Genomic DNA, 21,088 nt, shown 5'->3' with positions numbered 1-21,088 from the left:
TAAACTAGATTTAATTACTACAATTATTATTCCGGAATAAACATTGCAAAAACGGTTCCACTTTCACGTGCGCTAAACATATAATAATATCTCTTATTAATAAAAAATACATATCACATGTATGATATAGATTATATGTGTGTATATACATATAAATAGTACATAATTATATGTATATACATGTGTACAAGGAAAGTTTATTTGGTCGGAAGTTGCCGAAGCGAATCGAACGAATACTCTTATTTCAGTGATACGCGAATCGTCGTCCCCGCGTGTAAAACCACTCATTACCTATGCGCGCAAATGTAGCGGCAATGTCAGTCGGTTCATCGCGATGTTATCTCGAGGTCGCCCAACGTGCGCAAACTAACGAGCATGTTAGTGTGGCGCAGTGCCTCGACTTTGTCTCGGACTGTTTTCTTCGAGAACCTATCGCGGAAATTACATTGTGGGGTAACAGCGATACGCGTAATATTATACATGCCATCGTAATTGCGATTGAAAAGGGCACGTGTCACTCACGTGTCACTCACGTCACCAAATTCTTGCTTTTCGCAGAGCAAATTTATTCTTGCTTTTATCATCGCGTTCGTATGTGCCCGCTGATAATTCAGTTACATTTCTAAAGACGCAGAAAGCAGAAACGTCTACTCCGCTCTTGACCTCGCGACTGCGTGCTGGAATATCGAGAGTTTCTCGTCCTATTTCGTGCAAGCGGTACCGCATGTAAGTGTATCCAGACAAGATTTTAATAAAATAGAGACAGCTCTCAGGAAAATCGAAAACATCCTTTCCCACATCTGTATAAGGAAAGTCGCGTGAAACTTCATTAATTCGGAACGGGAGCCGGTTCGTCGCCGCGCGACTTGAGACTTCTCGGAGTTAACGACCGTGTCGAGGAGACGCGGCGACGCGCGTGGAAAGTCGCGGTCGCCGCGACTTTTCCGGAGATCAGCCAAACGCGCGCAGCAAAACGTACGGATCGGCAAAGTTCACCCTCGCCTCGGCAGGAGCGACCCGCGGTCCCATTGCAGGCGTGGAGATAAGTCTCGAACCGTAATAAAAAAGAAAAGCGTGATCGAGCACGAGCGCTCTCGAGAGCCTCGCACTCTCAAGAGAGAGAAAGAGAGAGAGAGAGAGAGAGAGAGAGAGAGAGAGAGAGAGAGAGAGAGAGAGAGAGAGAGAGAGAGAGAGAGAGAGAGAGAGCCCCGCGCGCTCTCCACCGCATCTCGCCGCGGTCGCGGCACCATCAGCGATACACGGCCCGCCCGCTCGCGTGAGTCGGAGTCGCGGTAGCGCACCGCGGAGCCGACACGCGCGTGTAGGCCTTCTCCGACGCGCGCCGCGGTGTTGGTGCACCGATGTAGGTGTAACGGCGCGTCGTAGGTGTATGCCACATCGCGGTTTGGCGCGGCCGCGCCGCGGCAACTGTTCTTGGCACAGTTTCTGGTCATCTCCTATTGCGAGCGGAACGCGCGCGCGTTGCTGGACCTCTGCGTGTGCGATCTCCTCCGCGTCTCTCTCTCTCTCTCTCGCCTCTCGCCCCGCGCCCCGCGCGCCGCGCGTCACGCGTCACGTCACGTCACGTCTCGCGCGGTTCTCCTTCGTGTGTGCAGCATCCGCGTACGTTTTCCCGAGTCGGCACGCACCGTGCACCGTGCACCTGCGCGATCGATCCCGAGGGAGAGAAGAGAGGAGCTACCGAGATTTTTCTCCCCGAGAAAAAGTGAGTACGGAGCAGCGAGAGAATCGTGAATCGCCGAGATACCTTCCTCCGCGGAGTTCTACGATCGGTGACATTTAAAGGTTGTATTGTATTTTATCGGCGGGTCGAAGTACTCGGATACGCGACGTCGTGATATCGATGCATTAATTTCTTTTTAATTGAACCGCCGATCGAAAGTGAATGCTAAATTGCCGATGACAAAGGTAACAGAATGCAAACGGTGACGCGTAAACAAGGTAACTCGGTGATGATGTAACTGATCGTTCATAGACCGTTTTATAGTGCTGTAATAGCGTCAATCGCGTTCATATAGACTTCAGTTTTCATTCTAGCCGTTCGCTATTTCTGAATCATGTAAAATTATTAACAAAAATGACTTTTACTCGACTCAACGTATATCATACCAAAACAAAGCGAACTAGAAAACAATACAACGAACATTTTAATAAAAATATATATCTAACAATAATAGTCATAAAATAAAATAAAATAAAATAATTAATTTGATGAAATTATCATTAATGACAATAATTTAGTACGCATCGTTATTCTAATTAATAGAAACTATGAATATACATATCGTATATGAAAAGATACTTCGAAATACCGACGAGCTCCGAGGAAGATATTTCGTAAAAGTCATAAAATCCAAGAAACTGCGTTGTAACGTAAGAGGTAAAAGAAGGCCGCACATTGATCACGACTGAGGTATAAAAATAAAATACGCGCGCGATTTCGCACGGCGAAACCTTTAGGCGTGCCTCGTAAATAACGCGCGACGATGCGTTTTCGTAGACGCTTGGAAATCACTTGACACTGGCATTCCTCGCGTCCGTGATACTGACGCGGGACGACTTTTGCATGCGTTTTGCGGAATCGCGACGGCTAATTAACGTCATTAGGAAGGTCTTCTGAGACTCGCGATTAATCCGATATGGCTTGCAAGACCGACCTGCTGTTATATTCGCGCGTAACAAACGCGCAGCAGCATCTTCGATCACGTAAATAAAAATCGCAAAACTGAAACCAATTTTAAATGAAACAGGACACTATTATATACAATCAATTAAGGAAATTGCCATTTAAGGTTAATAATAATAATAATATTCTGTGAATTTTGTATACCTCTTTCAAAGTAAACTGCGCGCAAAGTAAACACTTTTTTCGGTCTTTAAAATACAACTTTGTTAAAACTTAAATATTAAAGGGTGACATTTACTAAGTTTAGAAAAAGTATACAAAATTCCCAGATTATTATTATTATATAGGCTATCAAGATTCAGCCCGGACCTTGAATGGCAATTTTTCTAATTGACCAAAACCAATTTATCTCTCCCTTCACTTTTTTCATTAGTGCGAACGATCAATCGATAAGGGTCTTCAAGACGACCTTTGGTACGCCGTACAGTATCGATCTTCTCCGTTCTTCGCTTATCTCTTGACAGACCGCACCCCTGCTTCTTACATTAATTGACCGTCGAATGGAGGGCACGCGAGATATCTCCGCCGTGCCTTATTCCCTTTTCTTATTCCTGATTAATCACCGTATCTGGGTCAAGATATAACTGATATTGGCCTATTTAGCGGACCGATCGAGCAGTATCGTGTATTTTTAAACGGCATTTTTTGCGCGTAGCTTGCTCACCGCCTAAATTTAACGTCAATCGCACACGTGTAACGCGCCAATCTCACCCACGTCGATCGCGACGATGTCTTCCGCGAGAGTTCCTTTTTCTTTCGTTATCTTCATCGCATAATATTCGTAAGTGCGCGTTCCAAACACGATAAACATTCGACCGTGTGCATCACGCTTGAAAATGCAAATTAACGCCAGTGTCATTAAGCATCGCACCTGTCGACTCACAGTAGTACACGTTAACTTTTATAGAATAAAATGAGATTTGTGAAATATGTAAAATATTTTTTAGACGTATAATTGAAGCTGAAATTAGTCGATACTTCATTCGGAACGTGGCTAAATCTAAATTTATTATTGACTAATAGATTTACGCAAACGCACATGAAGTCATTATTAGATCATAATTTAATGTAAACACGTATATACATTCTCTGCTTTCGTAATTGATATCCATGTCATTTAAATAATCAATGCCTTCGGCAACGATTACGCAAACGCGTAACACTCGTTTATCGCGAGAGCTTGGGGAGTAGCTTGCATATAATACCGACATTTAAAGCGCTCGCTGTCTTTAGGAAAATGATCTCCGAGCCTCACAGTGATCTCTTGTACGGTAACGCAATCACTTTTTGCGCAAGCCGGATAGAATCGCTCATTTCAAGCAGCGCATAGTGCGTTCTTCCGGGATGCACCTACAAGTAGCAGCCTTATATCTATTAACCAAAGCAACATTTGCGTTGCGTCGCGAGCGTTGCAACTGTAATTTTAGAAATTTTTGTCACATAAAGTGCCACTACACTTCATTATTATTTCCGTGATTGTTTCTCCGATAGATTGCTACTTCGATTTCTTGCCGAGATATATCTTTCCTAACGAAATGGCCGATAGTCAATATAATGACATTCGTCATCGCCGATTATAACACCTAAAGTGAGAAATTTCATGCGAAATTTATGCATTCTTGGTGCGAACTATTCGTCAACAGACCCCGAAACCGGTTTAGCACGGCTCGTGTAGCTATAGACCTAGAAAATGCGCCAGAAATTCCCCGTCGATTAGTCCGGCATCGAGTAGAACAATTCTCGGCGTTAACTAACCGTGTCATTTAATTGTTCCGTATATTCCATTTAACGTCCGCGAAACTGACGGCGAGTGTTCACGCCGTTTAGTAAATTTACTTTGGACTTTCTTCAAAGATCATCTCACGAAAGATACAAGAAACGTTCGTTTAAATTTTTCTTCCTTCTGAACCGAGATGGCCGAGATACCGAGGCCTCTAATGTCTTTTTTTTTTTGTCGACCAGCCACGCTCTCGAGTGTCGGTCAAGTACAACCGTCGAGTTACCGTGAACCACCAAGGTAATCTTAATCGGCCGGTCATTATTCGACGGTGATGCGGTGGCTTTTTACGCGAAGTAAACGGCGTAGGACCGTGTGGACGCGTTTCCTTATGAGGATCGGTAGACCTCGGGCGAACTTGGTCGGCGAACGTGGTCGCGGCCGCGTGTTATGCGATTCCTTGGCGATCTTGCTTATTCTCCGGTCGACCTCAGAAAGAAATATCGGACTCTTCGAGCCAACACGCCTACTTTCGTTTGTTTGCTATTCGCTTGGACAAAAATACGACTTGTGTGTGTGCACTGTTAAATATTAAAGAACGAAATTTAAACCGGTATCTTGAGTCAGATAACATTTTGTTATTTTTAGCTATTTTTTGTGCCGAAAATTTATTACTTTAACACAAAACGGTATTATTTTAAGTTTACTCCATTGATTTAGTTAAATTATCACATTGTTTGACATATTAAGTAGGAGCAGTGACGATTTATAGGAACGGTTAAAATTGACTCAAATTGAGTACAATTAGAGACTACGAATTTAACAGTGTACACGTTGACTTTAAAAATTTTTTAACATATCTATATATTTAGTTAAATTAACATTGTTTAATTAAATTAACGACATATTGAGTAGAAAGCAGTGGCGACCTATATAGGAATAATTAAGAATGACTCAAATTGAGTATAATTTGACACTACAAATTTAATAGTGGATCGATGGCCTTAAAAGTAACTGTAAAAAGATCGCGTGGTATTTAAAATGTTAAACATATATAATTACGGACGCCGGGTTTACTTCACAAACGAGAATGTATCTATATCTCCCGTCGCCGGATATCGGATCTCCCTATGGGTGTTGGAGAAATAATAATAAACGCCGGAAGGAAGGTCAGCGACGGCGAACACGCGACTCTCTTAAGTGTCTAAAATAGACGTGAGCGCGCGCGGCCCTCATGCCAATGACCCAAATTTCCCTTATTCTCGACATAACATGAATCGACTTCGCGTACGATGTTGCGATATACATCGCGCCGGGAACGGATCATCCCGTCGCATCATCGCCCAATATTCCGTAACCCGCTATCACGTCGCATCGTTCCGCAATCGGTGGGTGAGGTGCGGGTGTGGCGGATATGCGATGGAATTATGCAAAGCGTATTCGGATCTACTTCGATCGAGATAGTCGTGAAAAGATGAGCCGGCGGAGTCTTTAAAAAAATAGAGTTTCTTTATTCTCTTTATTCGATGTTCTTGAAAGTTAATGATTGGTGTGGACGCTAACTCATTTCAAATCTCATATTTGTCAGCAAATGCCTTTGGTAATTCTTCATCTATCATGATACATCGATGTCTACCAGATTTAATAAAAGAGAAGAAGGAAAGACGCGGAGTATAATTCGATTATAACATTTGATAGCAAAATGAATATATTATCGCGAAATATTACATAATAGAATTATATTTGTGATAATAAATAATATATATTTGTTATTTCAATATTGTATTAATTTGATAAAAGAGCGGAATTTGTTTTAATTTTAGAATGCAGCTGACGACCTGTTGCAGATGTTGTTCCCTGAAAACGGGAACAATCTTCAGCGGAGTATGCGGAATCGTAAGTTATACAATCATTTTCTGTCATTTCCACAGCTCGCACGTGATTCAATTACTATACACAAATCTGCCTTCGTGCAGGTACTAGCCGTGATTTCCCTGATCCTGATCTTCACGGCAAACGTAGAATGGAAAACGATAATCGTCGACATCCTAGACAAGACGGCCGTGAAGATCATCTTCGCGATCAATCTCTGCATGACCATCCTGATTTCTACGCTGCTCATAATCGGCGCCTTAAGAGTAAGGAAATATTTCCCCATTGTGTCTTTATATAACAATAAAAAATCGCAGAAAAATAATCAAACCACAAAAGAGATTTAGAAAGATTAAACTGTAAAGTTGCTAAATGTTTAAAAATTCTAAATCCAAAGCATTTCTGTAAATTACTGTAGATTTTTCGGAAAATCAATAATTAACGATAAAAATAATGACTTTTATACATCTTGTACATTAATTATATATATTGTATATTGATTGTGTATAGTAATATATTGAAATATATTACACATAATAATATACAATTATATAGTATATATGTATACATATATATGAATATCTTTTTTAATTTATTTATTACGTAATATTTTATGTAATACTTTATAAATAAAATATAATTCTAACGCTAATCGGTTTGGTTTGCAGAAAAATACATTTATGATGCTTCCATGGGTGGTTCTGGGCATTATGCTGGCCGTCGCTCTTCTTGTGAGCGTCCTTTACACCTCAATTATGTTCTTCATAAACAGCGAAGTTCTTAATGGCATTCTTTGGCTCGTTTTCGGTCTAATTGCTGTCGGTGAGTATTTAACACTTTAAGTGCAACCGAAAATCAAAGTCAATAAAATTCTTGTCATTAAAAAAGAATTTAAGAAAGGCATTTCCTTTCTTGTTTATCATTACGATCGGGAACAAAAAAATTATTGAAGTCGCAAGACTATTGACAATATGTAGAAACATTAATCGATTTCAATTAATATATACATAAAGGCCGTTTATATTTAATATATATATATAGCAGATTAATAACATAAATAAATTGTTTTTTTTTTATCAAAGAAATTCATAGAAATTGAGACAATATTTGTGCAGCGAATGTAAAACTCTCACCAAAATTTAATATCGTTTTAATCTTTTGCAGTGGTATACACGTACATGTGGCTGGTAGTGTACAGCTATTTCCAGCAACTGAGGATCGAGAAGATGAACAAAAGAATGGGTCCTTATGGAAAACCGTACAATTACCGGCGAGCATGAGGGCAAGATTAAATGTATAGATATATACGATTGCAGGGGGCCTGTCCGCGAAAGCGATCGTGGAGAACGGCGTGGCGACCGCAGCAACACCGCTACCGCTCGTATAGTATATAAACATTTATAAACTCGTGTCGACTCACAACACGTTGTTATATACAATCGGTTACAAGTTGCGGTGGTTCGTGTCGTTTTCGCCGTATCTCTGATTCGCCGAATGACATAGGACTAAAACCGATTTTTCTTGCAGTCATTATTTATCCGATTAACGACGCGGGAATATCTTCTTGTTAACTTTAAATCTGTATAAACAGTGTCATAAAGATATTCCTGTCACAGTTTTTATTTGCACCAAAGCACGATATATTATTGCGATTTACATGACCGGATGTTTCACAGGAGGTTCATCCTGTAATCCGCGTAAAGTAAGCATAAACTTAGGACATTTGTACATAACATCGTATTTATTATAACTATTATTAATTATTTTGCCTAACGAATAAATACTCCCGTAATTTTAAAGAGTTCTGCTTTCGAGCGACTATATAGAGCGTCAAATATTCCAAGTGCAATTTATTAATCGGTGGGTAGTAATGAATCGGAGAACATATGCTTTTTATACGCTATTAATTAAATACCAAATAGCATTAACATTATAGATTTATTACTTTTATCGTCTAAGCTTAATCAAAATTTTTTATAAGATAAATTTTCAACAAAGAAAAATACTGCCCTTGTCGAAACATAACAGCAATAAGAATTAAGATAGAGATTAAAGTCAGAAATTTTTAACTTGTTTTTATTTAATTTTTTTTAATTGTTTACTTTAATTTTTTTCCCTTCTGTATAACGTGTGCCATTGTATCTTTTCCAACCTAAATTAATTATATTATAATTATAACTTTAATTGTAATTATTTGTGCTATTTAATTATTTTAATTTTCAACGTTAATATTACGAATAAATCAATTTTTTTCTAAGCCATCTATTGCAATCCTGAAAATTATATCTTTTTAAATAAATCTTTTTACAAAATATATCCATTATACACATAAATATATTTTAGTTTCACAACAGTAACACAATCCTTTTGAATGACACATTTTACGAAATACGTATATTGTATTCTTTATTTCAAGTGCCTTTTAATTTATTTATTTCCCTTTCTCTTTCTCTCTCTTTCTTGCCTTCTCTCTACATTTAAAACGTTTTATTAATAATTTTTGGTAAAAACAAAATAATAAACATTTGAATTAAAAAAAATCTCTTCTAATTTAAAATAAATATTGATTACCCTTTTTTATGTGATGCTTGATATTTTAAAAATATATTTTTGATTGTTGGCCGAGAGTTTGAAAATGCGTTTTAAATACTTAATTGTCTTCTTGAAAAGTATCGCTTCAAGAAAAAAGAAATAGATTACTTAAACGAGTAGATTACTTAAACATGATTATAAACCTAATATTAATGTATAGCATCGAGATTGAAATATCTATTAAAGAAAAGCGGGCAGAAATTATTTGCCAATTATCTTAACTTTAACTTTGAGAATTGCTCCAATTAAATTGTTTTTTTTCCGTACATTTATTTAATACACAATTCTATATTTAACAAATTTTTTCTAACGTTCGAGAGCATACAAGAAGAAGAAATTTAATCCAGAGGAGAAATCGAGCGTCATAAATTAGACATAATAAATTGGAATTCAGAATTTTATTACTCAAGAAACCTTCCAGGACCTTTAAAAGGATGATGTATTCTTTAATTACAAGCTGCCGTGCATGAGGCAGATAAATAACTCTTTTTCAATTCCATCGAAGTACAAGCGCCGCTGAAAATAGAGAGCAAATCTCTATGTGGTCGGAAAGCCGCGATAATCCAGCGTGGTCCCGTGGAGAACACTTTTCCTATCGGGACACGTCCGCCTCATGAAGAAAAAGTGCTACCACGTGCTTCGGGCATTTACCGATTCGCTTCGGGAGCATCGCGCTTTTTCTTCATCGAAGAAGCAATTGACGATAAATTTAGCTGACGTTTAGTTTAGTCGATGTGCTCGACCGGCTCACGGTGGGGGTTCGGCTTATATAGACGGCGTGCAAATGAATTTCATCGGTTTTTCTTTACACGGCCGTGCCGATGGAAACTAGAGTTCCAAGATTTACCAGTGTCCTCGGGATCTTTCTTCTGTTCGCCTGTTTCTCGTCGCAAACCGAAGCGGCATTCGATCCCGAAAGTTTCCGTGAGTGAATTAATAACGCCAGTAAACAGGATAATAAATGCGTGGGAGAACGGTTTTAAGTAAACTGAACAAATTTTTTTTTATTGAATTAAAAATATATTATTCCGCGATACTTCAAGAAGATCGAAACGTATATATGTTGGACACGTTTCTCTTGTCTCGATTAAAATGTAATTTTCTTGTCGAACACTCTCAAACATTTGAAAAAACTTGTCTCGAAATGTATCAGGTAAAGGTAGAATGATAAAATATCGATCGTTCTATAGAGCAAAAACTAGTTGCCCTGCAAAAGGTTCTCGACTACATGAACGACAGACCAAGGCAGATGAATCTGGACGCTGCTTTTGGTGTTACCTTAACCGAAGGTAAAGAATCATATAATAAATAAATACGAAGTGCTCGTTATGTGTAAAATAATTAAAAAAGAGCCCAAAGGGCCTAATACAAGCAAAAAAAGGAAATCAAAGTTAAAATGGCTATAGTTTATTGTCCTAGAGTAGACAAAGGCGATGTGAACGTTTCGAATCTACCGAGTCGTCAGTACACAAAAAAAATTATTATAATCGCCAATTAGAATTACTGATGAACAATAAGATGGCGACAAATAATCGCATATTTTCAGCAAGAAATTTAGCAGATTAAGATTATTAAAATTTAAAGCCTTAATTAGGAGCCAAGATTTTCAAAATAGATATATGTATAAAAACACAAACACACATTTGTAATATGATTTTAAATAAATTTGGTGATCAATCTGTCTTTCTTCATTAAAAGCTAATTTGGTGGCGGCGCTCCTGCACGAAAACGTGCAACATCTGGAAAATAAATTCTTCATCGCTCTCAAGGAAATAGTCGCACTGTCCGATTTGACTCGAAGAAACTTGATGACGACTATTGCGAAGAACGAAACTAGATCTTTAAGCAAGTACCATAAATATATATATATATATATATATATTAGATTAAGTATTGGTTCTTCTTGGTTGTATTTCACTTTCTTTACTGCATGTACACGTTTTCCGTATTTGAAATGACGCAAACTCAGGAACTTATGAGAGAGATAAAAAGTGTAAATAATTGTAGAAAAATGTATAGGAAAGCTTTTCTAAAGCCCCTTGCACAATGCCAAGCAACAGGCAATAGGAACAGGAAATATAATCAAAAAATCGTTAATAATTCACGTAAATTGTAATTATTACAACCTAAAAAATTCGAATGCTATGATTGGTTAGCAACAGGCAATAGGCACAGAATTTCCAACGTGACGGAAACTCTGTGTCTATTGCCTGCGTCACTGTTTATTCTGCATTTATACATGATTTCTGATTTCTATTCCCTGTTCCTATTGCCTGTTGCTAAAAATATATCTTCTTCAACCGCACCAAGGAAAATTAGAAATTTTACGAACATCAGTTATATTACTATCTATGTTATATAATTTCTCACTTAACAATGTAAATGCAATATGTTATATTTATTTTAATCAACAAGTTAATAATTTTTCAAAATTGGGATTAATTAAAACTCGCATTTTTTTCGTATTTAAACGCATATTGTTGGAAAACTTTCTCAGTTATTGATTGAGATGCTACCGGATGTTACATTATCGTTCAAGTTTTGTGAGATGCCAAGTTTTACAGTGCTAACGACTTTAAACAATCCCAATCTGTGGATAAAGCCTATATCGTGGACGAGGGTCCTTTCGAGATCGAGATCCAGTCCCAGTCAGTTATTAAGCTATTGGGAAGTCGTTCGATCGATGTGGCATGGAACGCCTAATGAAACGGAAAGCGATCAATGTTTAGTTAAAATTATGCGTAGCAGTTTAAAAGAGAAATGCGAGATTCCCGCCACTTGCGTCGCAACATTGACGAAGGAAGATGATGCTACCGGATATCCTCTTACGCATAGACTGCTCATCGTTCAAGTCGCTAAAGCAGTAAGATGTAATTAGAAAACTCCTAATAACTGCCACATCGTTTTACTTATTATATTACACGCGCGTAATTACGTTCACAAAAGCGAGAGAGAAAGGTTTTTTTTTTTTGGTATTTTTACGCTTATCTCTGTGTAATTAATAAAAAAATAATCGGTTTTAGATAGGTTGCGGGGAGGTCAAAACGGCATCGCTCTTCTCCTTGGTGCCCGCGTATTGCGTCAGAATCCTTCAGGATCTCGTCAATCTCGAAGCGTGGAACTTTCCAAACGTTGCGCAGGATCTCATGATGGAACAAAGTGCGTGCGATAAAAATACCTTATGTATTAATCCTTTAACTAATACGGCTCGCGTTTCGAAAGAGAATCGATCACGCGCGAGGCACGATCGCATATAATATGGATTTTGACCATCGTGTATATTTACACGTACGCCTTCCGCAGCTGAAGGGTTAAATATAAAAAGTATATAGAAAGTGTATACATGTATAAAATAAAATGTGATAAATATTGCGTGCCTTTCTTTATCTTTTCAGTCGTTTTATGTGGCATGGAAGGTTACTACGAATTCGTCGACAAACATTTTGAAGATGTAATATTAAGCTGGCCTCACTCGAGCGGTTGCTTTGGCGTATCCGGGTAATTGTTCATGCATTACGAATATATTTTTGTGCATAAAAATATATTCTAATTATGCAGTTATATAATATTTTATTATGTCACAATTAACATAAGATGTACTATTACAATAATACATAAATATGTCAACTTCAGCCTAGAATGCATTATCTGTATATATTTAATGTATTAATATTAGAGATTCTAACATGCATTCAATGAACATTGTGCAAAAAAAATATTGCAAAGTGTAAACGTTATGTTGAACGTTTCAGATATTCCAACGAACACAAAATCACTCGGCGATCGTCATCGAAAACTGACTTTGGATGCGACAATCATACGACAAGTCTTGCCGCCGCGAGTCTCGCCGTATTTATTCGGGAAAATATAGAAAATGCTTTCAGTCAGCCTTAAATTTTTCTGGTTTGTGAATCGTTTTTTTAATATGACATTTAATTCTTTTTGTTAAATTGCAGATCCGATTAAAATTTTTCTCATAGACAATCTTTCACAACAAGAACATCTTTTGATTTAGATGATCGACTTACATGTTGATACGCAATTCGCAGTAAAATTAAAAAAAATAATTGTATATAATTGATTCAACTAATGTTTAGTTAATTAACTAAAAAGTTTAGTTGAACGTATCGGACTAAATATTTTTTATCGAGACAGTGCACAATGGATACTTTGGGATGCAGCGGCTGCGACCCAGATTAATCCTATATTCCTATTTGAACGAGGTGCCGGAAGGAAGTCGAACAAATCTTGACTTTTTTTTACAAAAATTGGAATTTTCCAATTGTTCACTAATTCGAGAAAACGGAGCTGCGCTTCAGATTGAACCGATGTCAAACAATTCATTCAAGTTTTCTTCTCTTTTCTATACTTTCTTTTCTTGCTTGGTCTGTATGCTGTTTCAATACTATCATATAATGCAATTAATTGTAGAAAGAGAGAGATCATTGCTCTCATTTAGTTTTCTACGTTGCGATGGAATATCACGCAAATATATATAATTTAATTGATGAAAAACTCACAAGGACAGAAATGTCGCGCGCACGATGCAAAAGTACATGTACTACGAAAAATGTTAATTTTTTCAAATATAAATGATTTTGAGATAATAAAGATAACGCATATCACCGCATCTACTGATTTAGTATGCAAACTTATTGCCATAAACACGGAATGTAAATCCGGCTTTTAGGCGATATATTTTTACGTGCTTTAAATGTGCTATATTAATACGTGTACAACAGAGTACGTATAATACTCTGTCATATGTATATTTTGCATACTATAATATATTACATATACATACGTATATATACAATAAAACATACACATCAACGGTATATGGTGTATGAATCTGAATGGTTCGTTTCAATGATAGATATAATACATAAAACAGTTTGAAGTAGATCTACGTCATTCAAGTTAAAAGAATCTGATGTGTCGTGAAAAACTACTAAACGCATATTATTTTATTGAAAAGGTAAAATGTCGGGAATCAACCAAATTTACATATATCTTTCTGGGCACAATAAACAGAAACAAATGATTGAAATAAAAAAAATCACTCACCGGCCGATGCGCAACAGCGGAGTTGTAAGTTGTAGCCCTCTGCGATGATCTGCAACATAGAAATATTTTTACATTAAAGCAGTGCAAGTGTCCAAGAAAATAAATATAAGGTATGGTTGAAGTACACAATTATTATATCGCGCCCGTTAAATTTCTAAAACGTTATTTTAACATATATGTTTGATTATATAAGATGCTATATAATGCATATTTCCGCGCATTAACTCGTTTGCGCGAAAAATCGTGCAAGTATAATATCACGACCGTGCGAATAAAGAGAGACGCGCGATCGCCGCGCGGTTCGCGACGTAAATGTCGCTCTTCTCGCATATATGCCGGAGATCGAACTCCGAAATTGCGAACGTGCGATATTGCGCCCGGAGTGGAACCTCGAAAGGAGTTCGAGTGCGGCGGAATCTACCATCAGCCACAGGACTGACACAGGACAGCAAAATAATAAAGGAATAACAACCATCAAGTGTACTCACCTCACGGTCGCTCCGCCGTTGCCCGATGCCTCGATCCCGCATCCCAGGCCGCCTTCTCCTCTCCTCGATCCTCCTCCGTTGGTCCATTGTCGGATTGTCGCACTCACTCACGACGCGGCGACGACGCCGACGTCCACGAGCGAAAATTCCGAAAATCGACGATATCGTCATGCGCTTATGATCGCGCGACACTGAAAGCACGCACGGCACTCCCGGTACTTATTAATCTCGCGACGCGACGCGGCGCGCGTATATACTTTAATTACACGGCGACGGAAGAATTACGTCGCGGTCGGTGAAACTACGAACGAAACTATGTACGATCCGCTTGACACTTGACACCCATGACGCCGCGCCGTGACTTCCCGCCGACCCGCCACATCCCGTGTGCGCAGGTAGACGCGTCACGCGACAAGTGAAGCGAAGGTGGCGCGAGAGAAATTCGTAAATCGCACGGCGGCAGTGGCGGCACGGCCAACTTCACTCGCCAGGAGCAATATATAACTGTTGCGAAAATGCGATTACGCGATTTTGATTAACTACGTGCAATTAAATCATCGATTTATGAACGATTTATCTATCCTCCACGATCGCCAGATCGTCAAACACGATTAAATATGAGGTTAAATCGTTAATATCTGTCACCTGTCACTAATTATTAGTAATTATTTAAACACGTCGCGGCTCGCGGCTCACACGATTCAGGGTCCACTCGTATTCTTTATCCGTGTTCCGAAAACGACGGACGACGGCGACTTTCATTCTGAAATCGCGTGACACGACGCGAGCGAGACGCGAATCTATAGTCGACTCCGTCGACGGTTGAGAAAAGCGAAATCACAATCGTCCGAAAGAATATGTATAATAGAAATTAAGTCACTGTTATCGAATGCGACATTACCTCGGCATCCGTATATCGATCCGCGTATATCCGCGAAGCACACGAATTAAATGAACATTCGCTGTATCACAGTTTTTCGCAAGCTAAACAATCGGACCCGGCGATTCGTGTGTTTACTCCGCGATATATGCGATACCGGGCTGCAGGCGCGAGGCGCCGCGGTAAATATGAGATGAGTAGTGGGGACAGTGCGCGGTCGCCGCGGTCGGTTAGTTCGATATACCCCCCGGTATGCGTATATATATAAATATAAAGCCTACCCCTCTCTAGTCCTGAATTGCAATTTATTATGTTTAATTTATGACGCTCGATTTCTCCTCTGGATTAAATTTCTTTTTCTTGTATGCTTTCGAACACGTTAGAAAAAACTTGTTAAATATAAAATTTTTGTATTAAATAAATGTACGAAAAAAAAAACAATTTAATTGGAGCAATTCTCAAAGTTAAAGTTAAGATAAATGGCAAAAAAGTTTCTGCCCGCTTTTCTTTAATAGATATTTCAATCTCGATGCTATACATTAATAGGTTTATAATCATGTTTAAGTAATCTATTTCTTTTTTCTTGTAGCGATACTTTTCAAGAAGACAATCAAGTATTTAAAATGCATTTTCAAATTCTCGGCCAACAATCAAAAATATATTTTTTAAATATCAAAAGCATCGTAAAAAATGTACGTTTCCACAAAAATAAATTTAGATCTTTTTGACAAAAAAGTTTACAATTATCGGATATAATAATAAATGAAAAAAGATACGTGTCTTACTTAAGAAAAATGAGTAGGAAAAGAACCCGTAATACACATATTTAGAAAATAAATGGTCTCCTATTTATTTATTCATAACACAACTGTCATATATCATATAAGCAATTTACAATACGCTAGAATTAATTACAAAATAAGCCCCTTTTACGCATATGCCTTATATTCAGTTTTTCAGTTAAAACTATCTTATATTCATATTATTTTTCTGACAGATTTATCTTACATCTTTGCATGCAACAAGTAAACATCGTAAACTTTCTGTTATATTTATTTCTTATTTTCTTAATAATCTCTCTCTCTCTCTCTCTCTCTCACGAAGTGTGTTTATAAATAGAATAAATAGTCGCAGCAAAATAAAAACAGTCGAAAGTGTTTCCTTTCATGCAATTTCATATATATCCTGAACTTCTATTAACTCTGCTACTTGCATTCATTTTTTTTTTGACAGTTAGATAAAAATCTCAACTTTACTTCTCAGAGATTTTTCTGAAAGTCAATTTTCTTATACCTATTTTTTGTTACAAACTTCTGTAATAAAATTCCATTAAATTATGTTTATCAGTTTAATTTAGACAATGTACTCGTATAATTTATGATATAAATATGTTATAAGACACATTAAGATAGAATAATACATTAGACTATATTATATAAGATAAATAGCATTATAAAAATTTTAAATTAATTGTACATGTCAAATGCATATGTCAGAGGAGAGGAGAGTCTGGCAAGTCCAAGTGCCAATAGTCAACGAGTACTAAGCACAAAGTTGCAACGGTGAGTTGAAATTGTTTAAAATGTATGAAAAAACGTATTACACTACCGATCAACCGTTAACGCTACGTTCCAAGCGCTCCAGTTCGATACAGGTCGCGTTTCTACTTTGATCGAAGAAACTATCTCGTGTATACGCAATATGATTTATCTGATCTTGTCTATTTCAGATCACAGGTCATCGCGTTGGTCCGCGTTGTCCCCGAATTCAATCTCCAGCTGCAGCCTGTAGTCCATGGCGACGAAGACGATTACCAGGAGCACGGGCAAGCGGAATCTCGACTGCCAGCCGAGCTTCAGTATGAACATCAAGGAGCGATGAAGGGTGCCGCTGTTTCCCAGGAAAATGTCAGTAGGCATCCTTCGCATCCTTCGATCGGACCTTAAGGACGTGATCGGGTCACGGTGCTCCGCTGTGGGTACGCTTCGGCACACGTTCCTGGATCCCCACTAGACGGCGAGTGACGGAAGTCCTCGGTCATCCGGGATTCGGTCCATGTTCCTCGAGGCAATCGGATGGTCTACTTCTTGACGAGCGGCTCGTCGTGATGGTGACGGTCAACGCTCCACATCGCCGTATCTATTAAATTAAAATCTTCATCAACACTCTCTCTCTCTCTCTCTCTCTCTCTCTCTTTCTCCCTGAAACGTCAAATCGCGCAACAGAACCGGATTTGTACGATGTTAATCATCGTGACTCGTGACGATACTTACTGCACTATCGTCCACCGTCTTTGACATCCACTTTTGACAGTTCTCCGAGGCTTGACCCTTCGCCCATACACACACAAGTCGAGTTGCACGCGTGTGAGCACGTAATCCCGTTGTTCGTCAGAGCAGAACCGATTAGGATGAAGGTTAAGGATTGGCCGAATTATAATTATTCTAATCTTATTCCTTCGGTCGTCCGCAATTTCCAATGACCCCGGTGCGTAGTGTGATATGGATCAAAGAGGATCTTTGATACGGATATTACGGATACGGATTTAACATCTGTAGTGACACTACCGCCAGTACATCCATTTTCGAAATTGGTACTACATAGCCATGTTCATTTTCTGACACTGCCGATAAAACATCGTTCTGGTGCGCATCCGCGCTACATCTGCAAAGGCAATGCATGGTTGTTATACATATACTTATGTATATAATACCATATCAATACATATATAATATTAAGATCTGCAGTATAACGGCAGTTTCTCCGATTTGTTTGAATTTTATATATTTTGTATTTTGGACGAAGAAGAAGATTCTGAGAAGGAAAATCGTCGTTCCGTTTATTTATATATAATTTGTTAATTTTTTAATAAAAATGCAATAAATTATTAAAGTAATAATAGAGCAATTAAGAGCAATTAAAAAGCAATTATTTTATGCTGGATTTAGTTGCACAAAGTTATTAATAAAAATATGTTTTGGAGTGATAATTATAAATTTTACGTTTTTTGTAAAAATATTTAAAAAAATTTTAATTTTAAAAGGGGAGCAATTCTTGATTCTAAAAAAGCAATTAAAGGAGCAATTATATATTATTTGAGCTATTAAAAAATATAAATTTCTAACGCCAAAACTTATTTCTGGTATCGTTTACTTGTTAATTAATTTTTATTAAAATAGAGTAGTTTTCCAAAATAATACAATATATTTCGACACTTTATCCAAATGATTCTGGGAGCGATTGGATATAAGAAAAAAAAATTTAGGCTTATTTGATTTTAATTAATTTTCAATTATCGTACGGTTTTCCAAACTCTTAAAAGCTTCTTCCAAATTTCTCCAAATGATTTCCAAACGATTGGAAAAGATAATTATAAATAATTTTTAATTAGTTTGCCAAGTACACGTCGGTCCGGGTGTCGCTGGCGTGCGTTGAACCGTGAGGCCGGAGCGGCCGGAGCTCGGAGCGGAGGAGCCGTGGCCGTGAGGCGTGGTATCGTTTCGCGGCGGCTTGGCGTTTGGTTAGCCGCGACCGTCGTCGGCGCGGGTGTGTTTTGTCGGGACGAGGGCGATCGGAGTGACCGGAATCATGCTCGGACGTCTCCCCGCGTGCGTCATCGACGTGGGCACAGGGTAAGCGCAATCCCCGGGACAATAGAACGCTATCAATTTCGAGGAGGGCGGGCTCGGTTTTTTTAGGTTAGGTACTCGATCTGTCATCGATGACACGCACTTCGGCCAGACCGACTGCGAACCGCGTCCCCTTCACTTCTCGCAGTGATTCACCAGTATCCTTACGTTGATAAAAGAACCCTTTCGTCTCGCGGCAAATCTTATCGACGTGCGTAAAAATATTCGCCGCCCACGCGCAATCTCGACACGCTCGAGCTCGTGGTTATCTGTCTAATCGTGACGTTATCTTGCAGGTACACGAAACTGGGATTCGCGGGCAATAAGGAGCCCCAGCTGACTATACCGTCAGCGATCGCTATCAAGGAGACGGCTAAGGTCGGCGATAATAATGCGAGGAGAATTACGAAGGGCGTGGAGGACCTGGATGCCTACATCGGGGATGAGGCTTTTGAGGCCACTGGATATTCGATCAAAGTACTCACGCGCAAGCCACTTGCTCGAAGCGAGACTCGTTTCTCTTTTTCCCGACAACGTGTACTTATCGGATGCATTTTGTTTTCTTAACTCGCAGTATCCAGTGAGGCACGGACTGGTGGAAGATTGGGACCTGATGGAGAAGTTTTTGCAACAATGCATTTTCAAATACCTCAGGTCGGAGCCTGAGGATCATTATTTCCTCTTAACCGAGCCACCTTTGAACACCCCGGAAAATCGGGAATACACCGCGGAAATTATGTTCGAGTCGTTTAACGTGCCGGGACTTTACATAGCTGTGCAAGCCGTTCTCGCCTTAGCAGCCTCGTGGACAGCTAAGAACGTGGAGGACCGCACTTTAACGGGCGTCGTTGTCGATAGCGGAGATGGTGTAACTCACGTGATTCCAGTGGTGCGTACAGAAATTGTTTTTACGTCGGATATCGTTTTAAAGTGACGCTTTTTGTATCTGTAATAGTTCTTGTGCTTTTGCAGGCAGAAGGTTTTGTCATAGGAAGTTGTATAAAGCACATTCCTATCGCTGGTCGCGATATTACCTATTTCATACAAAGTCTGCTGAGGGAACGGGAGATTGGGATACCGCCTGAGCAATCGTTAGAAACAGCCAAGTCGATCAAAGAGAAACACTGTTACATATGTCCGGATATATCGAAGGAATTTGCCAAATACGATAGCGATCCTACGAAAATTAAGAAATACGAAGGTATTAACAGTATCACCAAGCAACCTTTTGTGGTGGATGTCGGATACGAAAGGTTTCTGGGACCGGAAATATTCTTCCATCCCGAAGTGAGTAATTATCCGCGCATGTAACTTCTAATTTATATAATTAACTTCTACATGTTCTGTATATCTTAATACTTTACAGTTTTCCAATCCGGACTTTACAACGCCGCTCAATGAAATTGTTGACGATGTAATTCAAAACTGCCCAATCGACGTCAGGAGACCATTGTACAGTAATATCGTATTATCGGGTGGCTCCACCATGTTTAAAGACTTCGGTAGACGATTACAACGCGACATCAAGAAAATCGTCGACACGCGGCTCAAGCTCAGCGAAACGCTAAGCGGTAGCCACATTACGGTAGGTATCGCGATAGTTTGCAATTTGCTCACGAGCGGTAATAACGCTTTGTATATTCAGTTATTAAATTCGGTTGTTTATATTCCAGCCAAAACCAATAGACGTCCGCGTGATATCGCATCACAAGCAACGTTGCGCGGTATGGTATGGTGGCGCATTACTAGCCAGTGATCCAGAATTCTACACGGTTTGCCACACGAAGAAGGCATACCAAGAGTACGGTCCTGGAATTTGTCGTTATAATCCCGTATTTCACAGTATGGTTTAAGAAATAAATGGGACGAGCACAACGATCGGAAATCACTTCTAAGAGTATTGTCATTCATAAATGTAAGGACTCGGATAATTTGCTCCGTTTTTTCTAACATGGTGCTAAACGCGATTAAAAGTAATTCAAAGATTTCGACTTGTTTGTACACTTGATTTTTTTCACTTTTTACAGAATGTTGGTATGTTTGAGTACATGATTTGAATTCATGATTAGATTATGAAAATTAACGTATGTTTATTCCTGTTCTCTTAGGATTTAATCAATCGCCGTTCATGCTGTG

The 21,088-nt window shown here is 38.7% G+C and overlaps 3 protein-coding genes and 2 long non-coding RNA genes across 11 annotated transcripts in view; 3 read left to right on the top strand and 2 right to left on the bottom strand.

Moving 5' to 3' along the window:
* Positions 1-15,498, bottom strand: part of LOC143902283 (uncharacterized) — a 36,055-nt gene extending 20,557 nt beyond the window's left edge. Inside the window, exons 1-2 of one of the 2 annotated variants that reach the window (XR_013258321.1) lie at positions 14,444-15,498; positions 13,956-14,004 (exon numbers count right to left, since the gene is read on the bottom strand). This is a non-coding gene — a long non-coding RNA (uncharacterized LOC143902283). The remainder of the gene's footprint in view (positions 1-13,955; positions 14,005-14,443) is intronic. The other variant, XR_013258320.1, reaches the window with a different exon arrangement.
* LOC143902282 (uncharacterized) lies at positions 361-8,098 on the top strand. 4 transcript variants are annotated; one of them, XM_077415029.1, is made up of 6 exons: positions 361-453; positions 629-726; positions 6,248-6,320; positions 6,401-6,562; positions 6,965-7,118; positions 7,461-8,098. In XM_077415029.1, exons 1-6 carry the CDS (start codon positions 376-378, stop codon positions 7,574-7,576), a joined length of 681 nt encoding a protein of 226 aa, XP_077271155.1. In that variant the 5' UTR covers positions 361-375; the 3' UTR covers positions 7,577-8,098. The 4 variants fall into 4 exon arrangements, with proteins under 4 accessions (XP_077271155.1, XP_077271156.1, XP_077271158.1 ...); XM_077415030.1 differs by lacking the exons at positions 361-453; positions 629-726 and adding an exon at positions 1,527-1,726; XM_077415032.1 differs by lacking the exons at positions 361-453; positions 629-726 and adding an exon at positions 1,788-1,806.
* On the top strand, positions 9,686-13,075 carry LOC143902281 (UPF0764 protein C16orf89 homolog). 3 transcript variants are annotated; one of them, XR_013258319.1, is made up of 7 exons: positions 9,686-9,812; positions 10,079-10,177; positions 10,587-10,733; positions 11,453-11,758; positions 11,912-12,047; positions 12,284-12,386; positions 12,641-12,780. XR_013258319.1 is itself a non-coding variant. In XM_077415026.1 (7 exons), exons 1-7 carry the CDS (start codon positions 9,710-9,712, stop codon positions 12,780-12,782), a joined length of 1,029 nt encoding a protein of 342 aa, XP_077271152.1. In that variant the 5' UTR covers positions 9,687-9,709; the 3' UTR covers positions 12,783-13,075. The 3 variants fall into 3 exon arrangements, 2 of the variants coding, with proteins under 2 accessions (XP_077271153.1, XP_077271152.1); XM_077415026.1 differs by having other exon boundaries at positions 9,687-9,812; positions 11,453-11,751; positions 12,641-13,075; XM_077415027.1 differs by lacking the exon at positions 12,641-12,780 and having other exon boundaries at positions 12,284-12,537.
* Positions 15,499-16,148: 650 nt separating the features above from the next.
* On the bottom strand, positions 16,149-18,741 carry LOC143902292 (uncharacterized). The gene is made up of 3 exons (XR_013258323.1): positions 18,727-18,741; positions 17,597-17,987; positions 16,149-17,462 (listed from the first exon to the last, which is right to left on the bottom strand). It is a non-coding gene; the product is annotated as an uncharacterized LOC143902292 (long non-coding RNA).
* A 44-nt stretch (positions 18,742-18,785) lies between these two features.
* Positions 18,786-20,938, top strand: Arp3 (Actin-related protein 3). The gene is made up of 6 exons (XM_077415042.1): positions 18,786-18,955; positions 19,249-19,429; positions 19,527-19,841; positions 19,925-20,239; positions 20,319-20,537; positions 20,626-20,938. Exons 1-6 carry the CDS (start codon positions 18,912-18,914, stop codon positions 20,803-20,805), a joined length of 1,254 nt encoding a protein of 417 aa, XP_077271168.1. The 5' UTR covers positions 18,786-18,911; the 3' UTR covers positions 20,806-20,938.
* Positions 20,939-21,088: the final 150 nt, after the last annotated feature.

The sequence above is a fragment of the Temnothorax americanus genome, unplaced genomic scaffold, assembly GCF_048541705.1.
Source record: "Temnothorax americanus isolate GAGA-0224 unplaced genomic scaffold, ASM4854170v1 Scaffold4, whole genome shotgun sequence".
Lineage (NCBI taxonomy): Eukaryota > Metazoa > Arthropoda > Insecta > Hymenoptera > Formicidae > Temnothorax > Temnothorax americanus.
Note: the sequence above shows the minus strand (reverse complement) of the source record. Positions and strands in the feature narration are given on the sequence as shown.